Here is a 24,205-nt window from a genome sequence, read left to right on the forward strand (position 1 = left end):
CTGCCACACATTTTGAGTGGTGTCACCGCCATCTTTTTTGTTTACTTTTTCCATTGATAGCCTCGAAACCGATGCCGGTCTTGCTTGGCGCTCCTCAGCTAAACTGATGATGAATCAAGGCTACATTATTTGCCTAGCAGCTTCCGTTTCCGGCACATCGCTGCTCTCCACCGGAGTGCTTTCTTTTCTTTTTTTTCTTTTAGCATGATCGCTTCGACTGCCAGTTCCTCTGTGTGTTTGCCGAGCGTAGCGAATAGGCTAAGCCACGGTCTTGCTGATGCAAGAACTATGTTCTGTCGCTACTGTGGCCCGCATTTAATTGAATCGGCTTCAGTTCTTCTAGAAGCTGTTTCCGGATTTTATAAAATGTTTCCCCCCCCCCCCCGTGCAACGCGGCAGCGAGAAGGCATTCAACGGAGTTGGTGTTGTGATCCAGTGGTTGGTAGCGGTGGTGGTGTGCCTCGACAGTGGGAAAACCTACTCTGTCGATTTGCTTGGAGCACTTAGTATGCTCGCTGATGCGTGGAAGTCGATAGCACCCACAACGCTGTGCAACTGCTTCCGCCACGTGGAATTTGTGCTGAATGACGAGTCGGCTGCCTTGGACGAGGAGAGCGTTGTCGAGCAGCTGTGCTCGCTGATGCGTGGAAGTCGATAGCACCCACAACGCTGTGCAACTGCTTCCGCCACGTGGAATTTGTGCTGAATGACGAGTCGGCTGCCTTGGACGAGGAGAGCGTTGTCGAGCAGCTGTCAGGCAGTGAGCAGCTTATTCACGACTTCGCACTGCTCGTGTCGAAATTCCATCGGCTGTCTCGTTTTCGGAGTTCACAGACGTGGACCACGAGTTGGAACTGTGCTCTGGGCTCACAGATGCAGAAATTATTCGCCAAGTGCTTGTGGAGTCTGAGAGCGATGACGACGATGACTCACCTGCAGCAGTGCAGCCGACGCAAGCTGAGCTGATGCAAGCGTAATTCAGGCGGACCTGTTAGCAGGAAATGGAGCGTGGTGCAGAAAAGCATTCAAGACTTTTTCCGGCCTCAAAGTGAAGAATAGGCAATAAATGGAGCTTTTTTGGTGCACATTTGTTTTTTCGGACATTTTTGTGGTTCGTTGAGAGTCCGAAAAATCGGTCGTCGACTGTAGTTATAAGTGGACTCGACTGTACATGCCCATCCTTCAGTACAGTATATGCCTCATTTGGCCTCCTAACCTCACTAAGCCCTCTGACATCCCATTTCATACCCTCTAGTTCCTCTAAGCTAGTTTCACTAGCTAGGGTTCTAGCGTTAAACGTTGTCAGGGCCAGTTTCCAATGGCGGCCTGTCCAGCGGGTCCAGGAATTCTCAGCACCCTCTGCTGTGTCACAGGTCTGATCGCCGCCGTGGTCAGTTGTTCCGCAGCCGCTGGTGACTAAGGGCCGGGGTTTTATGGAACTAATCATGAGAGATTGCAGCCAATTACTGCACCAAGGTGGCCAATTCCTGGTCAGGTGAGGGAGTGCGTTGCCGGAGGTGTTCACCAGCATCAGCTCACACCCCAAACCTGTTTATGCAATTCCATCGACACGCGGATTTTTTAAATTATTTTTTTATCCGGTATAGAATTGCGTGTCACTGGGATTTGAACCCCGGTCCTCTTGCATGCGAGGCAGATGTTCTACCGCAACGCCACCGCTGCACACCTACGCCACTGCTGCACACTATACACAGTATAATCACAGTATAATCTGCACAGTATAATTTTGAGGTATTAATAATGTGAACTTTCGGTAATGGTATAATATTCCAGGGCATGATCCATGAAATTCATGAACTATATTCTGCTTTGGCTTTAGCTGCATAGCCAGAAAAAGTTGTCATTAGGTCCCATAGCATACTGCACTTCTGACCACCAGCACTTTCACCACAGTGTTGCCAAGAGCCCCATGTGCCTGCTACAATGTGGCACCAAAGGGGCTGCATGGTAGCACTCGCAAACTCCTCATCACACAGTCCAGCAGATGAAAAGGATACTGTTTGATTTAAGATCCCTATGAATGATGTTTTTGGCATGCAGGTAGCTGAAAATGAAGAGAGAGGAAAAACGTCAGCGAACAGGATGCAAATATGGACAGATACCTGCAAAAACAATTTTCAGTATAAAATCAGTCGAGCACACTTTTAATTACTAGAGGACGAAGCTTTAGCACATATCATCAGAAGGAGTGGGCAGGTCGATATGTGTGCAGCTCAGCAGTGACTCAGCAGAGATTTAGTGCATTTCCAACAGATTGCGCTTTTCTGCTTAGACAAGGAAATGATGTGAGCACACTTTAATGAAGGGGACAGCTGGTGCCTTCACATCTTGCACGTGCCGGTCACAGGCACCGGTGTTACTACAAATCACTGCGGGGACTGTTTTGGCCTGGCTACAAGCGAAGAGATCGGAGGCAGAACAAATAAGTCAAACCCGAATATAACGAACTCGGATAGAGCGAATTATGTTTTATATCGAACACTCGAATTTCCGCTAGAATTATGCATAATTTTTTATAACGAACTACACATAGGATAAAGCGAACTCAGCGCGCGCGATCGGTCGCCAAACGCTCGCCAACGGGCGGGCCTTTGTGCCGGCTCCAAGTACTCTCCGGGCAGCCCACGCTGCCTGGCCGCAATACTTCTAGCGCATGCCGTGGTCAGATGGGAGGGGGATTGGCGATGGCTGCGTTCCCCAAGGTCTCACACAGCGCATACGTCGTCACGCGCCCGCTAGGGTGCTTCTGCGCAGATTCCGCGTTGTCTCCAGGCGGCCTCGGCCCGTGCCGCGCTTCCGTAAAATGCAGGAGGAGCTCTTTACAGCAGCTTCCACGAGGGACCCTCCTGTACGTACGCGCGGCCGTCGCCCAGAGTAGCGTGAGTAGCCTTTAAAATCCGCGCCATCGGCCAGCCTCTCTTTGCAGAGCTCCTATTCGGCAGATGCCTACCATGTGATCAAAGACGTGCGAGCAGCTCCGGACCTATTGCGCTTCGAGAAAGAAGAAACACCGGCCAGAACTGGTTTCAGGTTTGGGCGAAGGGAAGGGGAGAATCTTCGAAGGGAAGGCAGCCTCCGAACAACGAACGCATCAGTGGTGCACTTTCCCGCATCCTCGGAGCTTTCTTTGTTTGCGTTTGCAAGTCGTGCTGCTGCTATCCTCACGATTCCAAACGTGCCTACGTTGCAGCTGACTTGCATTCCGGCGCTACATCCTGCAAGATGACGACGAAGCCGCGGCGTGCCCTACTGCTTTCCGACAAGCTTGAGGGCCGCGAAAAAAAGTCTGACGTTGCCGCGCATTTCAAAATTCCGCGGAGCGTGCTAAGCACCATTTTAAAAAACCAGTCGGCCATCAGAGGCAATGCACAGGAACGACCAAATGGTGACGGCTTTTGCCAGCGCAAGCCGGTTTACGACCAAATAGAAAAAGCGCTGTACCAATGGTTCTTGGACGTTCGCGCGCGAAATCTGCCTGTCTCTGGCCCCATGCTGCAACAGAAGGCAAAAACTTTTGAATTCGTCCTGGACGTCGAGGGGTTTACGACGGGCAGTGGTTAGCTCCAACGATTTAAAGACCGCTACTCTATCACCGGAAAGGTGGTTGCAGGTGAAAGCCAAGCAGTGAACGCTGAGAGTGCTGAGAAGTGGGTGCAAGACGTGTGGCTGTCACTGAGAGATACAAACCGTGCAATAATTTTAACACCGACGAGACTGCCTTGTTTGGGCAACTGCTGCCGAGCAGAACCTTGGCGGTAAAAAATGAGAATTGCCATGGCGGTAAATTGAATAAGGCCCGAGTCACCGTTCTTCTCACGACAAACATGGACGGTTCATCAAAGCTGCGGCCGCTTGTCATAGGTAAGTTCAAGTCACCTATGTGCCTGCGAGGATGCACTTCACTCCCAGTCACATACAGACATTCTAAGGCCTGGATGACCAGAACGTTGTTCGAAGCGTGGCTGCGTGGCTGGGACGAGGAACTTGCAACGAGCAGGCGCAAGATTTGCCTCCTCCTCGATAACTGTTCTGCGCACCACTGCGGCGTCACGCTCAAGAACATCGAGCTTTGTTTCCTGCCACCGAACGCAACAGCGGTTTTGCAGCCCCTCGATCAGGGGATCATCTGCGCTTTCAAGCTGGGCTACAGGAAATGCGTCGTTGAGTGGCTGTTGGTGAAATTACGGGTTGACGACGAGCTCAAGATTAATTTGCTGGCCGCAATAGAAATGATTACCCAGGCCTGGCAAGACGTGACGCAATCCACAATCCGCAACTGCTTCCCCCATGCTGGACTATGTCGAGAGGATGCAGAAGCTGCTAGTGAAGGGCGCACTGTGCAAAATGACAGCGATGTTGCCACGCTGTGGGAAGAACTCGCTGATGCTCCGGACGCTGTGCCCGAAGAAGTTGCCCTGAAGGATTTTCTCACTGTTGACGACAACGTAGCCGTGATAGCGAGCCCGTTGGACTCAGAAATTGTTGCCGACATGCTGGCATCTGGTGCAAACGAGGAGACCGAGGAACCGCCGCCGGAAGACGATCGCCCTCGCCTGACGTTGCACGAAGCCCTCGCTGCTACCGACCTGCTGTGCCAATACTGCGCCGGAACACAGGGAAGCGGACTGGAGTTCGTGGAAATGTCGCGTGTGGAAAGTGCGATTCTCGCTGGTGGAGTTAAACACAGTGTTCAGGCGAAGATCACTGCCTACTGCAAATAAGTGAGCATTTATCTGCACTAAATTTCTTTTGTAGATTCATGGTGAGCGGCACGGTTTTTCTCTAGTTAGTGCGTTTTCGCTGCGCTGTTCTGAACATCGTGTATAACGAATTTGGTACTGTGAAGTTCGTCATAAACGGGTTCAGTTATAGTGAAATACTTTTTATAGCGAACAAATCGCGTTGAATTATGCAGTTCATTATAACCGGGTTTGACTCAGCCATTATGACACTGTCATGCAAATCTCGTACTTTCCAGTCTACAGCAATTTTCTATTCATCGTTGCCAGGAACGTGTCACGGTGGACCACCACAAACACCAGGAAAAGGTGTACGAAAGCTACATGCTGCTTCTGTCCTGCCCAGACTTCATACCAACAAGCCCAAACCAAACTCTATAAAGAACAGGAATGTGCTGCGTTTAGTATGTATGGTGACAGTGGTGGATCACAACAACAGCCAAGTCTATTCTGGACACTTCTAAGGGAATTAGATCCCTGTACACAGCTTCAGTGCACAACAACGCTTTCCCTTCACAGCGTCCAGCTTGAAGCGCAGGGTGGAGAGCATTATCTTGAGAGACGTGCGCTGCGCTTGAGAGACGTGCGCACGTGAGGACGAAGGTGCCAACCTCGTCAGCTATGCTATCCGGCCGATGGGGTATGAGCTAGCAGGAGGGGAGCCTCTACCCTTGGAACAGTTCAAGCGGTACTGAAACAGGCACCGAAATCCTCCCTTAAGCAAGCACCCATCACTCATTCAATACCAATTCCATTTTTGCTCAAACGGTGGGCAGAAGGATGGTTTGGCTGGCCAGCATGAACAATCCTCGTCTCTCTGGGGGATATGGCACGAGGACTGTCCAGATGCCAGTGGCTGTCCGGTGCGCAGCGTGTCTCAAGGCATGTGCAGGGATTGCCATGAGTGGCGCTTGGTGGTCCTTGTAGTTTGTGAGTACGCGTCAGGAAGAAAAACGCATGGAAGTTTTGGAATACTGTCGGGTTGGACAACCACACCTAGCCTAACCCTCTATCCTTTCAGCACAGCATTTGGACTGACTGTGTATGAGACATTGCCCCACCCTAATTTCCTGTGCTTACTGCTTTTTTTCTGCTTGCTCCTTCAGCTTCGTATTATTTTGCTTTGTGTGCTTTCTATCGCTAAACTTCTGTCTTGCTTGCAGTGTATCGTAGAGTAGAAAATAAACAATAGCCGTCAGAAATATGCTTGCGAACAACAATATCCCTCTCAGTGGCTCCCTGCTATCCCAACCTGTGTGAACTGAGTGTCTGGGAACGGGGCAGAGTTTTGCTGGCCGGTTATGGTGCCTTCTCTCGTCATGACTCCGTGCTGGGATCCCCTGTCTGAATACTGCTTTACGTGAGTGTGGTACACCACTGAGTAGATATGATCTGCTACTGTCACATTCATGTTACTGTGGCTACCAAGACCATAACTGCCAACTTGGCAAGATCAAAAATCTTTTATTTGCACTGAGGGGGGAGTATGGGGGGGGGCATGCTCAAGACGTAGTGTCCAATGAGTGCCAATCGAAACACAAGCAGTAACAGCATGCATAAAAGGCGACACCTAGAGACATCTGCACGCTGCGCCGCCGAGTGATCTCGTATACCTCCGCTGCCGTTTTCTCTCAGCGTCATCAGCGCACCATTTTAGTTCAATGTGCAACCATTATTATCCCCTTTACACGCAATTCTGTCAAAGACCGCTGTTGGTTGTAATGGTTCCGAAAGATGAGCTATTCTGTCAAAGACCGCTGTTGGTTGTAATGGTTCCGAAAGATGAGCTATCACGCCATCGGTGGGCGTAGCGCAACATGGTAACTGAGACACATGGCCGAGCGCATGACAGGAGGAATAACCCTTCACTGCCAAGTGCGCTAAGAGGCCACTCTTTAGTCGAAGGTGAGGCCCCGAACTTCTACATCTACTGGGGCTGGGCACTGCTGCAAGCCAAATTAGGCGCTTACAAGTCAAACTGACACAGCCTTCCTGTGCAAGAAGAGACCAATTATCGGAAGATTTAGGGCAATGATAGTGCTATCGGAAAGTTCGGTCAAAAACTGGAAGTCTTCCGGGCAAATCGGAAGGGTTGGCAGGTATGTAAGACTAATCTGATTCTGAAGAATGTCAGGGAGAAAGAGGGAGAGAGGACGGGGCAAGACTTACTCCATGCCCTGTGCTGTCTGACGGGCGATGTCGATGACCTGCAGCATTTCAAATTTGGACTCGAGCACATGCAGGTGCTTGTACAGACTGGAACCCTCACACCACTGCGTCACTATGGTCAGCTGTGGTTTGGACACACACCCCATGAATAAGATGATGCTCACATGCCGTGTTTTCCTGCAAAAGAGAAACGAAAATCAAGGACATGAGAAAAAAAAACAACAACAAAAAAGTCCTCCACTCAGTGACCTGCTGATGGCTTTCCTGTGTGCAATGCAAACCCCATACAGCACCAGCGACTGCACACGTGCCCCTGGTAACTCACACAATGACAGCAAACTAAAGAGCTTCCCCAGCACCATGTGCATAGCAACGGGTGGCAAGCCAAGTGCAGCTATAGCTAAAGAGCTTCCCCAGCACCACGTGCATAGCAACGGATGGCAAGCCAAGTGCAGCTATAGCTAAAGAGCTTCCCCAGCACCACGTGCATAGCAACGGATGGCAAGCCAAGTGCAGCTATAGCAGCAGCAGTAAAAAAACAAGGAGCCAATGTGGTGCCTTGCATTTGCAGTTCTTTTTGCGCCAGCGTAAAGCTAGGTGAAAACAACACTCTTTAAAAGTGAAGCTGTGGATAATGGATGACTGTCCTAATGTCTTCAAAGTGTGTTCACTAGAGGCCCCTGTGGCTTTGATGAGCCCAACTTCATCAAATCAACTTCAATCATCATCACCAGACAGCACTAGAATAAAGCAGCTCCAAATTATTTCCTTCAACATTACAGCTGGAATAAGAGTGAACTAGCACTACCCTTTCTTGATACAGAGAATCAGTTCTCACCTAAGAACGGAGACTTCATTTTTGAAGGCCTGCAGCTGTGCTGGCGTTGGATTTGTCACGTTCAGCTTTTTTAAAGCCACGTGCCCTGCAAAAAGGAAAAAGGTGCGAGTTGGACTCTACAGGCATGTCAGTGGCACAAGTGAGGAATAGTAAATTATCAGGTTTGGTTTGCTTTAGTTATGGGGTTTAATGTCCCAAAGTGACTCGGGCTATGAGGGACATCATAGTGGACGACTCCGGAAATTCCGAACACCTGGGGCTCTGGGACCCTGGTCTTAAGACAATATTATTTATTTACTTGTAGATTTTGATAAAAGTTGCACCATTTATGCAGCTTTTTGTGCTGATTTCAAATATGCACATAAATTTTATGTAAACCATGTCGTTTGAAGATAATAAACACTTTATGTTCTTTGTTTGGAGGTGAGCTGTCAGTAAAACTACAGGAGTTACAATAAAAACTGACATATCAAATCAATTTAGAACATACAGAGAACGCAAAAATCAAGATTGAATGTCCTGGTCCCATTTTAACCAAAGTTACAGCTTGTCAAATTTCAGAGACCAAAAAGCCACCTGGACACTCCAGAAAACATGCAATTTCTAAAAACTTTCCTCATTAAATACCACAAATTCATTTATATTTTTGCACTGTACATGAGTTTACTTTTCTGGTGAAAAAGGAATTATAGCAATATCATAAGTAGAACCAGAAATATCACCCCTCCAAACATGTACCGTCCTCAATATTTTGATTTTGAGAAATTGATGAAAAACGTGTTGATAAATTTTTGAAGCACCAAAGCTAACAGTAACTCATTAAAGTGGGTCCTGACTAGCTTCTGATATCAATGCATCATTTACCATCGATATAATTTGCCCTCAAAGAATGGTATTTCCCGCCAACGAAACGCATGGTCCGGAGGCCGCCACCAAGACGAGTATGTTTGCATCGTGACTTCCGCAAAAGTTTGTGCCAAGTTCTGGCGCGCTATCGCCATTCTCATGTTCATGCTGTAAACTCAGTCAGCCTGCAACTAGTGATAAGCGACCATTGCTCGTCTTGCACCGCGTAGCATTCAGAAGAAAGTTTATTTCGACGGGATTTGGGATTTTGTCTATGTTCCGCGTGTCGCGGGACGCTGCTCCGCGGCTGCCGCTGCGGCTGGTCGCGGCACTGCTGCCTCGCAGGGCGATCTATCCCGGCATTGAAAGCTGCACTTGCTCATCTGCACCATCACAATTCCGTACGCGGCAGGTCATGCCACTCCTCGCTGCAGCACTGAGCACGACCAGCCGGTCAGTAGCATAGCCATGCTACACCGTTATCAGGCCATCGCGGACTCGACGCAGAGTGTCGGCGCTTCGTCCTTGATTGCAGATAATCAGATACGGCGTTGCATCGTCCCCAGTGCGTTTATCTCCTCTCACTACTTTTCTTACGCTAATAACGAAGCGTGAATCTTAATATTGCGCATTTCACGTTGTGGTTACGATGAGGGAACGGCGCTAGGCCGACTAGGCCTAAAGGAGAGACCTTTTCAAAATGGCGCCGGACCGCGAGCAGTCGTTGCAGCCAGCCAAACAAAGCTCGCCATTTTGCTTACGTGCGGTGGAAGACCAATAGCAGGGCGTGTTTCATGCGATTTTGTTCCTTTGTTTTCTGCGTCGGTGGGTTCGCTCATGGTCGCCAACCGTGATATAGGAATGGCCTGAATCGCGATCTGTAGAACAGCACCAAGATTATGCCCGTGGATTGCATATTTCTCGAACTGCGGCAGATCAAAATTCGGCGCGATTTGATCTAAGGGCCACACGCGCAGATTCTTGTCTTTGGAACGTTGTAACGCGCAAATTAGGTGCTATTTTTCAACGAAACTTCGGGGGTAGCCGCAGAAAGATCTCAGGATCGCGAAAACGATAAGATTGAAAATCCGATTTTTTGACCGATTTTCGGCTGCAAAGACCCGGGCCCCCCTTTAACATGCAATGACATCGCACAGCACACGGACAGCTTGCTTTTCGCCTCTATCGAAAAGCAGGTGCTATAGCCGGATTCAATCCCGCCTACTTGGGAGCTGAGCGCCCTAACCAGTCATGCACAGTTTGTGTATTGGTACAGTGCAGTCCACTTATAACGATAGCAGATTTAGCGATATATCGCTTATAAAGATTAAATTCTTGAGATTTATCATTTTATTGCAAAAGCAATACTGCTTGCACTTTCTGCCATTGATGGTCGTGGTGCCTCCTCACACAGCTGCGCGCCATGTGACCGTGTGACATCACGACAGACCGAGAGACAAGGCCCCGGCTCGCGCCATCAATGGCGGAGGTGACGCTTCACAAGAGCCGGAGCGGTGACGTCACGCCGTTGCCACGTGACCGTGTGACATCACGACAGACTGAGAGACGAGGACCCAGCTAGCACCATCGATGGTGGAGGTGAGGCTTCACAGGCCGGCTGTGCCACTGCCGAGAGAAAGCGCTTGCTAGAGCAGGATAAAACGGGGGGCTGCAGCTGCGCTCCTCTCAGTGCGCTATGTCGAATGATGTGTACAAGGCAAGGCTGGAACGAACTGCTACAGCCAAGCAACGGCGCCGTGCTGAAGGAACAGACAAAGAGCGGGAAGAACGGCGAGCTAAACACCGTGTGTATGTATCAGCCTGGTGAGCACACCGGTCAAGATCGCTTGATAGGGAACGGCCAAGTGAAACTTTGGAGACAAGTTTCATGGACGCTCTTAAAGGGGTCATGCAATGCCTAAAATGGGGTAAAGCAAATCGGTCGAGAGATAGGTACTCCTCACAAGTCAATTCACCGCAAGAAGTTTTTAGGTACTAGCTTCATTAACACCAGAGATATCGGCGATTAAAAATGGAGCTCCTCCTTGCTCCCCTCAACTCAACACTCAGAGACACCAGAAAAAAACGAAGGAAACACCTCGGGAACTCCGCCCCGCTAGCCCCGCCCACGAAGCATCATCGGGTGACGCTTGGTTCTCAGACTTCCGGTCGTCGCACCTGTTTTCCCCGAGCGTCGCCCATGCATTCACGGTCTCTGCCTTTCCCATCCCGTCTGCATTTGCATAGCTTTCAACCTTGTCTGCTGTCTTCCTCGGCCGCCGGTTTCTTCAGTTTCTTGACCTCTCAGGATTGTGTGCGACAGCAGCCCGAACGACTCCGGTGGTTCGCGAGCGCATACCTGCAGGTGGGAAGCTGCTGTCCACACATACTGGCGGCCGCCGCGGAGGGAGCACTTTTCTTCATATCCCTGTCCCATTCAGCACAAATTAGTGTGCACTCCTGCCGAGCATGGCTTTCTACAAGACCGCTTTCTTCTCTCGCGCTGCCTGGGTCAGTCTTTTTGGTACCGTCTTCTGCGGTTTGACCAACGGCGGCCGGTGACCCCTCGCGGAGTTGATGCGATAGCATCGACTCTGCATGGATGCTGGCAGACGATCGAGCGTGCGAGTTGCCCGCGTGCAAACATATGTCGTCGTCGCTTTTAGTCCGGAGCTGCTTTCATTATGGTCCGCGAGAGGCATCTCTTGTGCATAACGAATGGAATGTATACGTGTACCTATCACTGACGAGAGCACGGATTGATGATCGCTACAGAGTTTGGATATCAGATGACAGGTGAGCACGAATTATTCGTCCGCGAATCTTAAAATTGAGATTAACAAAAAGGATGGTGTAGTGTCTTTTTTTTTTGACGTCCTCTCGCACATTGTTTAGGAAGTGCCAATGCATAACGTGCACGCGTTTTATCTCATGTGTACGTATCGTCCGAGCCAGAATCGACGGCGCAAAGCATCAGCAAAGCAGCTCGGCAGCGCAGGTTGACACTGATTTTCGCAGTGACCAGCAAGAATCGCGCACATGAGCATGCGAGCGGCTACGATAGAGACGCAGCGAAGCGGGCAATTCCAAAACGGCGTCCGCCGTGGCTTCGACACAAATAAACAAGGCCTAGCGACGACCAGGGAGCAGCGCACGATCGGAGTGCCGTCGGCCGCAGCGCCCGCGGACGGCATCTCTGCGGTAACCTGGTGACATCCGGTGCTGCACATAAGCGGTGCGAATTTGTGTATTTTCGCGATGAAGCCGAGGACAGACCTTTTTTGACGCACGTTTCATTTATACGAAGGTTGATGCTGCCTTTTTAATCGGTACAATGTTGAATCGGACCATCTCGTGCTCTCATCGCACTGCTGCACTGACGCGCACTTTCAGTCGGACGCACATAGTTCAAGAAGTGCCAATGCGTAACGTGCACGCGTGTTTTATCGCATGTGTACGCATCAGCCGAGCCAGAAACAACAGCGCAAAACATGAGCAAAGCAGCTCGCAACATGCAGTTTGGAAGCGCAGGTTGTCACCGCTTTCCGAAGCTACATGCAAGAATCGAACACAGGAGCACGCGAGCGACTACACTAGAGACGCAGCGAAGCGGACGATTCTAAAACGCCGTCCGCCATGGCTGCGATGCAAAAGAAACAAGGCCTAGCGACGAGCAGGGAGCAGCACACGACCGGAGTGGCGTCGGCCGCAGTGCCCGCGCCTGGCGACATCAGGTGCTGCACTTAAGGGGGGACGCGGGGATCAGATCGCGAAAATCGCGTAAAAAATCGATTTTTGGAAACCACGCGTTTCGGTATTTACAACGCCTAATCTACGTTGTATCAAAATGGTTTGGTTGAAAACACAATAAAAGTGCCTGAAAAAAAATAATTTGTCAGTGCACAGGGCGAAAAAGCAGCTTTAAATCGTGGTTCGCGGAGCCATATCTCGTTTTTCCCGCCACCGAGCGCCACCATCTTGGTATCGTTCGAAAGCTCAGTGTTTCACCGTGCCGTTCGTGAATTCTTCAGTCGTCGCCATCTTGTAACAATCACACAAACACAAAAGAAGCGTGGGTCTGCCGGGGGTGGATCACGCGGGCCCTTCGATGAAAGCGCGCCTCCGATTCGTTGCCGTGTTGAAAGGCCTGGTGATCCAGCCATCCAACAGCCCCTGGGCGGCACCAGTCGTTTTGGTGAAGAAAGACGGCACATTTTGCTTCTGCGTTGATTATCGCCGCTTGAATGGCATAACTCATAACTAGGAAGGATGTCTACCCGCTTCCCCGCATCGACAACACTCTGGACCGGTTCTGTACCGCTAAGTACTTCTCGTCGATGGACCTGAAGAGCGGCTACTGGCAAAATGAGGTCGACGAAAGAGACCGCGAGAAGACGGCGTTCATAACATCGGACGGCCTCTTCAAATTCAAGGTAATGCCATTTGGCTTGTGCTTCGCACCAGCCACATTTCAACGGGTAATGGACACTGTCCTGGATGGCTTAAAGTGGCAGATTTGTTTGGTATACTTGGACGACGTCATCGTGTTCTCGTCAAACTTTGAAGACCATCTAAGAAGGCTTCGAACAGTACTTGACGCAATCAAATCCTCAGGTTTAAAGTTGAAAGCAGAGAAATGTCACTTCGTCTGCAACGAGATGTTGTTTCTTGGTCATATTGTTACGTATATGCCACTAAAGAGGACGACGATGGACTACACAGTGATAGACGAAGCTGAAGAAATGGTTGGTGCTTGCCTGAATACCTACGTCTCTTATCACCTGTTGTGGTTTCCTCTGTTGTGGTACTAGCCTTCTGCCACGTATCATCTTGGTGGAGGTGAATCAAGATCCCCGTATGAGCCGATTACCTCATTTACGCTGCCAAGAGGTGGATTTGCAAAGCGGCCGCTATCTACCTGGGATCACAACCACATCTCAAACAGCCACGATGACATCCGAAGCAGCTTCTATCACCGCGGAAACATCGCCTCAGCCAGTTGTTCTAACGAAAATTTACCACCCTCCCATCTTTAATGGCGACGACAACCCAGACGTTGACGATTGGCTAGATGAGTATGAGCGCTGCAACCGGAATAACCACTAGGACGCCACCATCATGCTCGCTAACATCATATTTTATTTGGCGGGAACAACTCAAACATGGTTTCAAAACCACGAACAAGAGCTCGTTACCTGGGATATCTGCAAACGAAAGCTTAAAAACTTGTTCGGGAAACCAATTGGACGCGCTCTGGTTGCAAAAACGGAACTTTCTTCTCGTGTTCAATCCCCCACGGAGTCCTACCTCGCCTACATTCAGGACATGCTTGCGTTGTGTCGCAAGATTAACACCTCCATGCCGGAAAGTGACAAGGTAGGGCATATCCTCAAGGGTATCACGGATGATGCGTTCCACATCCTATTCTGCACGTATTGCTCTACCGTCGACTCAGTGCTTGAAGTCTGCCGAAAATTCAAGCAGGCTAAACAAAGACGTCTCGTACATCGCTTTGAGCGTCTTTCGAACACGGCGGCTACCTCCTCCTGCGATGACCTGGCCCCTTTGCACCAACCCTCCCAACCCACGACCATGACTCGGATCGTCCGGAGAAAACTTGAGTCCCTAACTGGATCCTGCCACGTATCAATACTGTCAGCAAGGAAGGAGTTCGGCCCAACCCACAGAAAACAGCTGCTATCGCACAGTTTCCACAGCCAGGCGACAAGAAAGCTGTGCACTGATTCCTTGGGTTGTGCGCTTATTATAGACGATTTGTCAGAAACTTTTCGCGCATCACCGAACCATTGACGCAGCTTACAAAGGCAGACATGCCATTTCAATGCGAAGCACCACAAGCAGAAGCCTTCGAGGAACTTAAGCGCTGTCTACAGACCGTTCCTGTGCTAGGCCACTTCGATGAGAACGCTGAGACTGAAATATATATACCAACACGAGCAGTCTGGGCCTAGGCGCCGTTCTCATTCAGAAGAATGCCGGCCAGGAGAAAGTAATCGCCTATGCTAGCAGGTCCCTCTCGAAAGCTGAAGCGAATTACTCGGCCACCGAGAAGGAGTGCCAGGCGATCATCTGGGCCACTTCAAAGTTCCGCCCGTACATATACGGCCAACCATTCAAGGTGGTAAGCGATCATCACGCGCTTTGCTGGCTGGCAAATTTGAAGGACCCCTCCGGCCACCTTGCCCGATGGAGCCTAAGTCTTCAAGAATTCGACATTACAGTCGTCTACAAGTCAGGCCGCACGCACTCCGATGCAGACTGTTTATCCCGAGCCCCCGTTGATGCGCCGGCGAAAGAAGACGACGAAGACACCTTTTTGGCACCGGTAAGCGCCAGCAGTTTCGCAGAAGAACAGCAATCAGACCCTGAGCTGAAAGCGCTAGCCAAATACTTAGAAGAAAAGACCGCTTGCCCTCCTGCTGTGTTCAGGCGACATTTATCATTGTTCGCGTAGAGCAATGGCCTTCTCGTAAAGAAGAACTTCGCACCCACCAGGACCGCGCAGCTTCTTCTTGTGCCTAAAAACCTCCGGCAGGAAATTCTGCAGGCGTTGCACGATGAGCACACAGCAGGCCATCTCGGGTTCTCACGCATGTTGCGTCGAATCCAAGAGAAGTACTACTGGCCGCGACTGCCTGCCGAAGTTGCCCACTACGTGAAGACGTGTCGTGAGTGCCAACGACGCAAGACGCCGATCAGACCAGCAGGACTACTAAACCTGATTCTGCCCCCAGACCTGCTCTTTCAACAAATTGGGATGGATCTCCTCGGCCTCTTTCCAGCTTCGTCTATGGGTAACAAGTGGATCATCGTGGCGACTCACTACCTTACTCGTTACGCCGAAGCAAAAGCACTGCCCATTGGTACCGTGGCAGAAGTTGCCAAATTTTTTGTCAAGCGAATTCTCTTGTGACACAGCGCCCCAGAAGTGCTCATGACAGACAGGGGAATGGCGTTTACGGCAGAGTTGACGCAAGCCATCCCGGAATACAGTCACACAAGCCATCGATGAACAACTGCGTACCATCCCTAGACCAATGGCCTTACGGAGCGCCTGAACAAAACGATCGCGGACATGATCGCCATGTATGTCGAAGCTGAACACAACGCCTGGGATGCCATCTTGCCGTACGTGATCTTCGAGTATAACACGGCAGTCCAGGAGACGACCAGAACGACCCCATTCAAGCTTGTATACGGCAAGCAACCCATGACGACGCTCGACGCAATGCTGCCGCACGTAACCAACGAGGACAACGTTGACGTCGCTGCCTACCTGCAACTTTGGCGGTGCTGCCCTTGACCAGCCGTCGCCGAACTGTCCCCTCTCATTCCTTCTGCGCATGGCTTGAAAACGTCAAGCAGCAAATGGCAGAGGATGATGCGATCGTCTTTGGGGAAGGCACACTTTCCAGTGCGTGGTGCGGAGTTCGATATATTGAACGACAGTGAAATTGAGTTCAATATATGACGCGGCCTTCCTATACTTTTACATGGGATTTTTAAAGGGATATCCCCGAGTTCGATATTGCCACAAAATCTTCAAAACTTTATTTGTTGTTTTTTTAACAGCCGCCAGCATGCGGGCTTATCACTGTGATCCTGGCACGCGTATCAATTCTGTATCCTGTGTTTGTCCATGCTCCTTGTCGCGAACGATGCGCCAAGATCTGTCTCGAAGATTCCGATCACTTGCGTATGTTTTTACAATGTTCCAGGTTGTGCTAGTAGCAGTTTGCGACATTATCTAGATTGTTCTGAGCAACCGTTAAATTGAGCCTTGACGAGTATGACGGGCATTCTTTGTTCGACGATCGACGAGCATGTTTGTTGCTGTCGCCGCCGCTGAGTTGCTTAGTTCTTTTGCGGGCACAAGTCAGCCCAATAAAGACTTATTTCAGTACCATCACGCCTGTGTCTTCTTTTGGTGTCTACGGCCTCCTCACCACTATGTGACAATATAACCAAAATTCGATATATCCGGGTTTGACTGTATTTCAAGAAAGAAGACAAAGTAAGTGATGTCATAAAAACAAGATGCTGCGACTTGTGGGCGCCACCTTGAAACCCTGGGATGGCTAGTTGCGAATTCAAACAAACAAAAAATTTCGGCATTTCTGAGTATCTGAACAAAATGAGAATTACTTGAAATAACTAAACTCTGGTGCGAAACAACGAGTACCCAAAAAGTTGAGATAATTCTAAAACCATCTTCAGGAATCAGCAAGTCATAACGAGAAAAATCATCAGAAAAAGCCTCATCACACTGTTTGTAGTAGTTTCAGTCAATTTAATGCAGCTGTCCTACCCTGATGAGGTAAACCCGGCTGCAGAACACGTGAGCCTGCTCCAATTCTCAATGTACTGAAGGGTCTACATTGAATTCTGGAAGCGTGGTGGCATAAAATCGGATCGATAGCCTGGAGGAGCACAATCTGCACACATCACAGGTGTGTGTAATTTATATTGTTTATTTATTTATTTTTGGTTATTTGGGCTTTTTGGGCTGGTACAGGGTGAGTTAAATAACACGTTCAGGGGTGGAAGCGGGCTCTGGAGAGCAAGCACGAGAGCAGAAAAAGTCTAATGTTTTGGCACAGCGAAATTCCGATTTTGGAGCATGTTAGGAGAAATTTATGGGCTACTTTGGAGCAGTTTGGATTAGGCTGACGTCATTAAGCGTATCTTTCTGTTCACAGCTACAGTACCATATTTATTCGAATCTAAGCCGATAGTTCTTACTGAAATTCCAAATACGAAACTGAGGTGTCAGCTTAGATTCGAGCATGTGGCTGCACAGTCACCATCGCCATCGCGGTATTGCGCATGTGACTAGCGTTGGTATGTGGGTAAGGCCTACAGCAATTGCTAGCGTGTCCGTGGACTCTCCGTGCGGATCTTTCGATTCGTGAACTTCGTTTTCCGACGCGATGACGCCAACAAATAAGCGGTGTCATTATACCGCTGCTTTCAGGCGGAAAGTTGTGCTGCGCGACAGAAAGCTCGTCCAACCTTCAAGCACAGGGCGTGGACGAAACAAATATCTGCCGCTGGCGAAAAGAAGGGACCAGTTGTTCAACTGTGTTGCAACCCGAATGGCATTTTCCGAACCCCGCAGAGGCCGTCACCATGTGGTGGAAGAAGCCGCTAAGTTTGTTAAGACGCAGAAGGCTAGATCACTTCCTGTTACTACAGAAGTTATTCAGGCGAAGGCAAGCGAGGTCACGAAAGCATGAGGCATCCCGCGCACTACTTTCAAGGCAAGCAGAGGCTGGCTTCAAAGGTTTATGAAGCGGTTTGGTTTCAGCCTGCGGCGACGAACGTCAGTGTGCCAGAAGCTGCCCGGAGATTTTGAAGAGAAATTAATTTCTTTTCAACGGTATGTAATAAAGAAGAGACTTGAAAAAGGGTATAGACTTGGGCAAATTGGAAATGCCGACCAGAGCCCAGTTTACTTCGATATGCACCTGGCGTACACAGTGGCCGAGAAGGGGTCCAAAGAAGTAAAAAGGCGTACTATGGGGCACAAGAAGGAACGTTCCACAGTAATGCTTTGCTGTACTGCCGATGGACGGAAGATGCCATCGTATATGATCTTCAAGCAAAAGACTCTTCCTGCGAAAGAAGTGTTTCCAAAAAACGTCATCGTTCGTGTGCACGAAAACGGATAGATGACCGCGAAGAATGGATTAGGCTTGTGTGGCAACGTCGACCAGGTGCATTGTTGTGTCGGGACTCCCTCCTGGTCTTAGACTCGTACAGTGGACACTTGACAGATGGTGAGAAGGCTGCACTCTCAAGAGGTGGGACAGATGTGGCTATAATACCTGGCGGCATGACCAGTCAGCTTCAGCCACTCGATGTCGCCATCAACAAGCCCTTTAAATCTAGAGTGCACAAGTACTACACTGATTGGCTGACTGAACAAGATCACGAGCTCCCTCCAACAGGTCGCATTAATGCGCATCGCTCAGTCAAGTGGCCAAATGGGTTGCAGCAGCATGGGAAGATATTCCCGCGGAGATGATCGTGCGGTCATTTTGTAGTGCCACATTTCAAACGCGCTGGACAGTACCGAAGACAGCGCGCTGTAGGGATGACGACAGTGTTAAGGAAGCTTCCAGCGAGGAAGACGACGACAAGTGATCAGTCGGCCTTCATTTGAATAAATGTCTTCCTTATTCTGGGTGGTCTCTTTCTGTCAGCTTGCAATCGCGGCCGGCTTAGATTCGAGCAAATACGGTAAGTTCTATTTGATTTAGCCTAGTTGCAGTTTTCAAATGTACTCGAAAAAAGTGCCAAAAACAATTTGCATTATGACCCAAGTGAAAATGACAAGTTTATTCCAGCACTTTGACACAGTTGGGAAGATTGTTCCAAAACCGTTAAAACCTCTTTGCCCCTTCCGCAAAGTTACTCTGTGGTACTTTGCACAAACCGGCCCATCGCACAGTGACGCTCACAGTGCGGTAAAATTGTGCATGACCAGACCATCCCAAAATAAAAGTGACGACCCAAGGAGCGTCCGATGCGCACGTCCAATCGCAGCCGCGGGATTGCATGAAGCAAATCCAAATCTATGCGAATGAGCTTTGTTTTGGAAATGGACTGACGTCATACCTACTAAAGTGCGCTCAATGTGCACAAGCCCAACTTACATGCAATTCAGGTTCGGGGTGGCCTATTTCGGTGATCACTGGTGGAGCATGTCATACCTCAACATGCCATCAGCGGCCAGTGCGTTTGCCGAATGTGACCCGTCGTTTACATATCTACTCTGCTGCACACAGGCGAACAGCTACGATCGGCAGCTGGGACACAGTTCAGAATGGTGTGCCGTAGCTAATTACACTCGTTTTTCGTATTTGTATTCCTTTTACATGGGCATCGGTTGGAACCACGCTGCTAGTTTAAATTATCCCAAGTTTTTAATTAACGGTGGTTGAAATAAAGAGAGCTTACTTTTGCACAAAGGCAATTTAATTTAGCCCCCAAAATGCATAAAAACTAATTTTGTATCCCACTGGCCAGGATTATTTAGGAGTGCAATGACTAAGATTTTTGCTCCAGTTCATGAAAGAAAAATAGATGAATGACAGCTACTACAAACAGCAGTGGAATCAATGTTAAATCTCGTTACAAGAGACACGGTTACAAGAGACACTCGGTTATAAGAGACATTTGAAAATGGTTTGGTTGGTTTTCCTACGTCTGCCATGTTAACATTGTATACAAGAGACATGGTTACAAGAGACACTCGGTTACTAAGGATAACTTTTTTCAGGTCCCTGGAGTAAATTCTTCGCTATTTACAAGAGACACAACCCAGGTGTGCTCATGCAATGCATCTGGAACGTACCAACTCATACATGATGCACTTCAGATTCCCTTAGCTAAATTCTGTTCCATATCAAAGTCCTTTTTATTGTGTATGTCAGGAACTGAGGAGTGCTTCCCTATGATTGGAAAGTCCGGCATCGCATTACTGTTACCTACGAAGCAAATCAAAATGCATGAATGACATCCAGCATTTTTAACTCCTGACTGTTAAAATTTGATCACAAGATGAAAGCTTAGAATCCTGATGCCTTTCTCTTTGTGAATCATCTGAGGGTGATGAGCCTGTAAGCATCTGAGGGTGACGAGCATGTAAGAGTGCCTCAAAGGTATTAGAGCAACAGGAAGGCTTGCAAAGTGAAGTGCTTTACCTCCAGAATTTGGGAAGGAATACACTCTGCACTCATAAAAGTACATACTAGTAGGAATAACTTCTTTAAGCTTTCCTGAACAATTTCCTGTTAATGCATGTGAATGCATTTATATACTGATGTGCAGTAAGCTGATCAACACAGTGATTTTAGAAGTTTTGGTTACAAGAGACCTTGCTTACAAGAGACATGCTTTTCGGGTCCCTTGAGTGTCTCTTATAACGAGGTTTTACAGCTGCTATTAATTTTAATTCAGAAAAGCTCGTTCCACCAGTCTTTCATGAAAGGCTCGACGACGACAGCTTCAGAACAAATACCTCGAGTGAATCAAATTGTCCTCCTTTTGTAGAGAGAGCTCAGTGTTGCTCTATTGAAGATAATACTTGGCTAAATTTGGCGTTGTATACTTGCAGTGGTCAAATATTGCTTAAACTGCCGTTTAGGCACAGCTTGGCGCAACACTTCCAACCCTGCATGCTGGTAGCAGCACAAACATTACAAAAAAAAAACAAGAACTTCAGTGCAAAACACAAGCTAACACCAGACTTACATGAACACAACTTGCTTCAATACTTTTCTCACAGTTTATTCTCCAACAGCAAGTACCAGCTCAAGTCACAAGTCTGCACAGGAATTAGTGTGAGTAAAACATACCGTGCCAGTGTCCCCTGTAGACGGTTCCAAAGGATCCCGAGCCTATCCGTGGTCCCGTGAGTATTTCATCAGGCATGATCTCCCAGTCTTCGATGGACTCTCGTGCGGGCTTCTGTTGCTACAACACCACACGCAATAATGGCTGCTACAGTCTTGCACAATTTAAAGCGACACACATGGCAAAAAAAGCAAATTTTCTTTAAAACTTGCTACTTTGTCTACTCCAAAGGCAAGCTTAAGCGTCCTCATCACTGCTTCACCTATGCACTGCGTTTAAAAGAGAAATTCATTAAGCTAACTTAGAACTAAAATCTTTATTACTCAATATTGGAAAGATTTGGAAAGATGGAATCAAGCCCCATAAAAGTTTTCATCCACCTAGTATTAGTATTATTAGGAAAAATATTTTCTCGGAGCATGTTTCCTTGAACCCAATATTTCCAAAGACGAAGTAGACTCCAAGCAACAAAGTGATCACTCATTAACATTCCCTTTAGCACAAAAACGCTGGCTTAAAAAGAAAAATATGCAGCTCTCTCAAAACTTTGAAAATTCAATAATTCACTAGGTCTGTCTGTATCAAAGTACTACAGCTGATTTTAGGTTTATGTTAAGAGAGAAGAGAACCCTTGGTTACCTTCGAATTAGATAGCATGCAAAAATTCACTCAGTGGAGCATGTTTAATATGAAAAAATTTACTAGCCCTCAAAATGAACAGTTTATAGGGATAAACACACACATCTTTATTATTTATGCAACAGCAATTTTGATACAAAACCTTTGCTTCATTAAAAATAGCACTACATGTTTCAGCCTAGGAGAATGGAAAGTTAGGAAAGTTTGCTGCATTCCACTACGGCAAAATGCAATGTACAGAAGGAATAAAGAGCACCTATGGTGTACTGTACTGTGCATTGTTGATCATATTTTATGGATGTTGAATGCAACCAAATTATTAAATTCTGCACCAAATTTTTGGCTTAGCACAGTGCTGTCGAGACTGGACTATACAAAGGACAAAGGTTACCGAAAAAAAAGCTGCAGGAGTTAAGTACACTACAGAGTTACAAGTTGAACACAGTACAACAGCTGGAATACCAGATGCAAAATTTTAACAGCATGGGCAGAACAGCACCGAGTCCATAAATGACAGCATCTTCACACCAGTGTGCACTGGTGTGCAATTCTATCATTGTGTAATATTGTCGCAGATGCCTCACGGGATACAAGAGCTCAGGATGCGCCTAAACCTGATGCCAGAGAAACCAATGCTCCACTTACCGTTATGACCTTTTTGGAGCTCTCATCGGCTGACCGAGCGCGTGGCCGGCATGTCTTGTGGGCACTGGTGGGCGAGCCCTGGGCGCTCTGTGTCCGTGTTGGGCTCCCGCTAGGACTCGACGAGCTCTGAGGAGGAGCTAGGCCTGTTCCTGCCGCACAGCAGTGGGACATTAGTCACAAGAGGCTGAGGCACCCAATTACTTTCTTAAACAATGCAAGAAAAAATGCCCAGTGGCTGCTCACAGAGCAATGCATCCATGACAAGAGAAGATGCAAAATGAGAAACAAACACGTGAACATTTTTTCCCCCTTTGAGTATGCCTCGTGTTTAAAGCAAGCCTTATGAAGAAGGAAACCAAGTTGAGCAGTATGCCTCACTGCTCAACTTGGTTTCCTTCTTCATAAGGCTTGCAGTTGCGAGTTAGCGCTAGTCCATGTCTTCCTTCCGTCCTTCGTGTACTTTTTCGCACTATTTTCCGTCATGTTCATAAGGCTTTTCATACGATCAGTGTTCTTAATGTGTAGCTCAGCATTGCAGTAGGCTGGCCACAACTAGAACGCAGGCATACGGCCCTCCAAATGGCTACACCACCTGCACAAAGTGCGCATGCACCATGACTGGCACACCTCATTAGAGGGACCAGCACACCCTACCACCTGACTGCTAAGCTCACATCACTGTGGCCATTTACTTGAGAATGAAGACGATTGCTATCTGCTTTTGCTGCATCTGTAAAGCACAGCAGAGCCTCGCTGACATAATCATACGATTGCACAGTTCACACACTCAAAATTGTGAGTGGTAAAAATGTCCCATATATCCAGATATTAAAAACTGCACAAAAAAAAACACGACTATACAGAAAGCACAAATATGTTTCGCGCTTATGAGGGTCAACAAAACAAGGAACTAACACTAATGAATTGTGCACTAGGACGTGACAAAGATAATAATTGGTGTTTAAAACGCTGGTGAGTCCGGATGTGTCCATCTAAGAATCCTTAGATGGGCACATCTGGACTAACGAAACAAATCCCCTTGGAAGTTCTGTGCTTTGTGTGTGCATCTTCTTGTCCTGCCTTCTTCACACACTTTTGAATTTACTGAATCTGTGAACCAACTAGCCTACCTTAATGTCTTCTTCAGTACATGTCCCAATTAATTGCACTGTTCACTGGGAAGTGGACATTTTGCCCAATATATTGAACTTAGGTTTCGAACCAGTAATCTTATGCAGAGCATTCATTCTCATAAAACCATCATTGGCCAACATTTATTGGCACCTTCCATGCAGCATTGATGATATTGGATCATTCAAATTGCCAAAATAACATTCCAGAAAAATTATTTGCAGAATGGTGGCACTCGCTGTGTTGATGCACCTGTCAAAGAAGGAAGTATTATTCCTGGAATTTTCACATACTTCCAAACTACATAACTTTGTCGAATTTAATAACAAAGCAATTGCAAAAGATTTCTAATTTAAACTCTACAAGCGTTCACTTGAAATATTTTCCTATACTCCTTTTTAAATTTTTGTCCAATACAGTAGAACCCCTTTATAGTAAGGTCACTGGGACCAGTAAAAATCTTTACTATATCAGTTGTTAGTGATGACATGCTGAACATGCTGTTTAGAACACTCGCAAGATACCGTTAATCTTATCGTCTCTCTGTGCTATTTCATTTTTCTCACTTGAAAGGTTCTTTTCTTTTTGTTTACATATTGTGGAAGCACCTGTTTAGCATGAATGAAACATGAATACGAATACAGCGGAATTTGATTTCAGATAAAACACAAAGCACTGCATGAGCACGGCATCATCTTAGTGCTGCACAGTGTTGCAAATGTTTGGCCAATTCTTTTTCTTTTTTTTTTTCGCTGCACTTATACTCTTTCTTTTACTTTTAAACGGAACAACTGCC

General features: G+C 47.9%; 1 protein-coding gene across 3 annotated transcripts in view; it reads right to left on the reverse strand.

The window, feature by feature from the left end:
* Raf (serine/threonine kinase raf oncogene) overlaps positions 1 to 24,205 on the reverse strand; it is a 105,240-nt gene that overhangs the window by 33,822 nt on the left and 47,213 nt on the right. For 2 of the 3 annotated variants that reach the window (XM_084586673.1, XM_084586671.1), the window contains 5 exons: positions 22,279 to 22,427; positions 20,997 to 21,114; positions 7,768 to 7,852; positions 6,930 to 7,106; positions 2,019 to 2,065 (listed from right to left, as the gene is read on the reverse strand). In XM_084586673.1, the coding sequence (XP_084442799.1) occupies positions 2,019 to 2,065; positions 6,930 to 7,106; positions 7,768 to 7,852; positions 20,997 to 21,114; positions 22,279 to 22,427 (576 nt within the window). The remainder of the gene's footprint in view (positions 1 to 2,018; positions 2,066 to 6,929; positions 7,107 to 7,767; positions 7,853 to 20,996; positions 21,115 to 22,278; positions 22,428 to 24,205) is intronic. The other variant, XM_084586672.1, reaches the window with a different exon arrangement.

The sequence above is a fragment of the Amblyomma maculatum genome, unplaced genomic scaffold (genome assembly GCF_055883805.1).
Source record: "Amblyomma maculatum isolate TAMU_Amacu unplaced genomic scaffold, ASM5588380v1 scaffold_27, whole genome shotgun sequence".
Lineage (NCBI taxonomy): Eukaryota > Metazoa > Arthropoda > Arachnida > Ixodida > Ixodidae > Amblyomma > Amblyomma maculatum.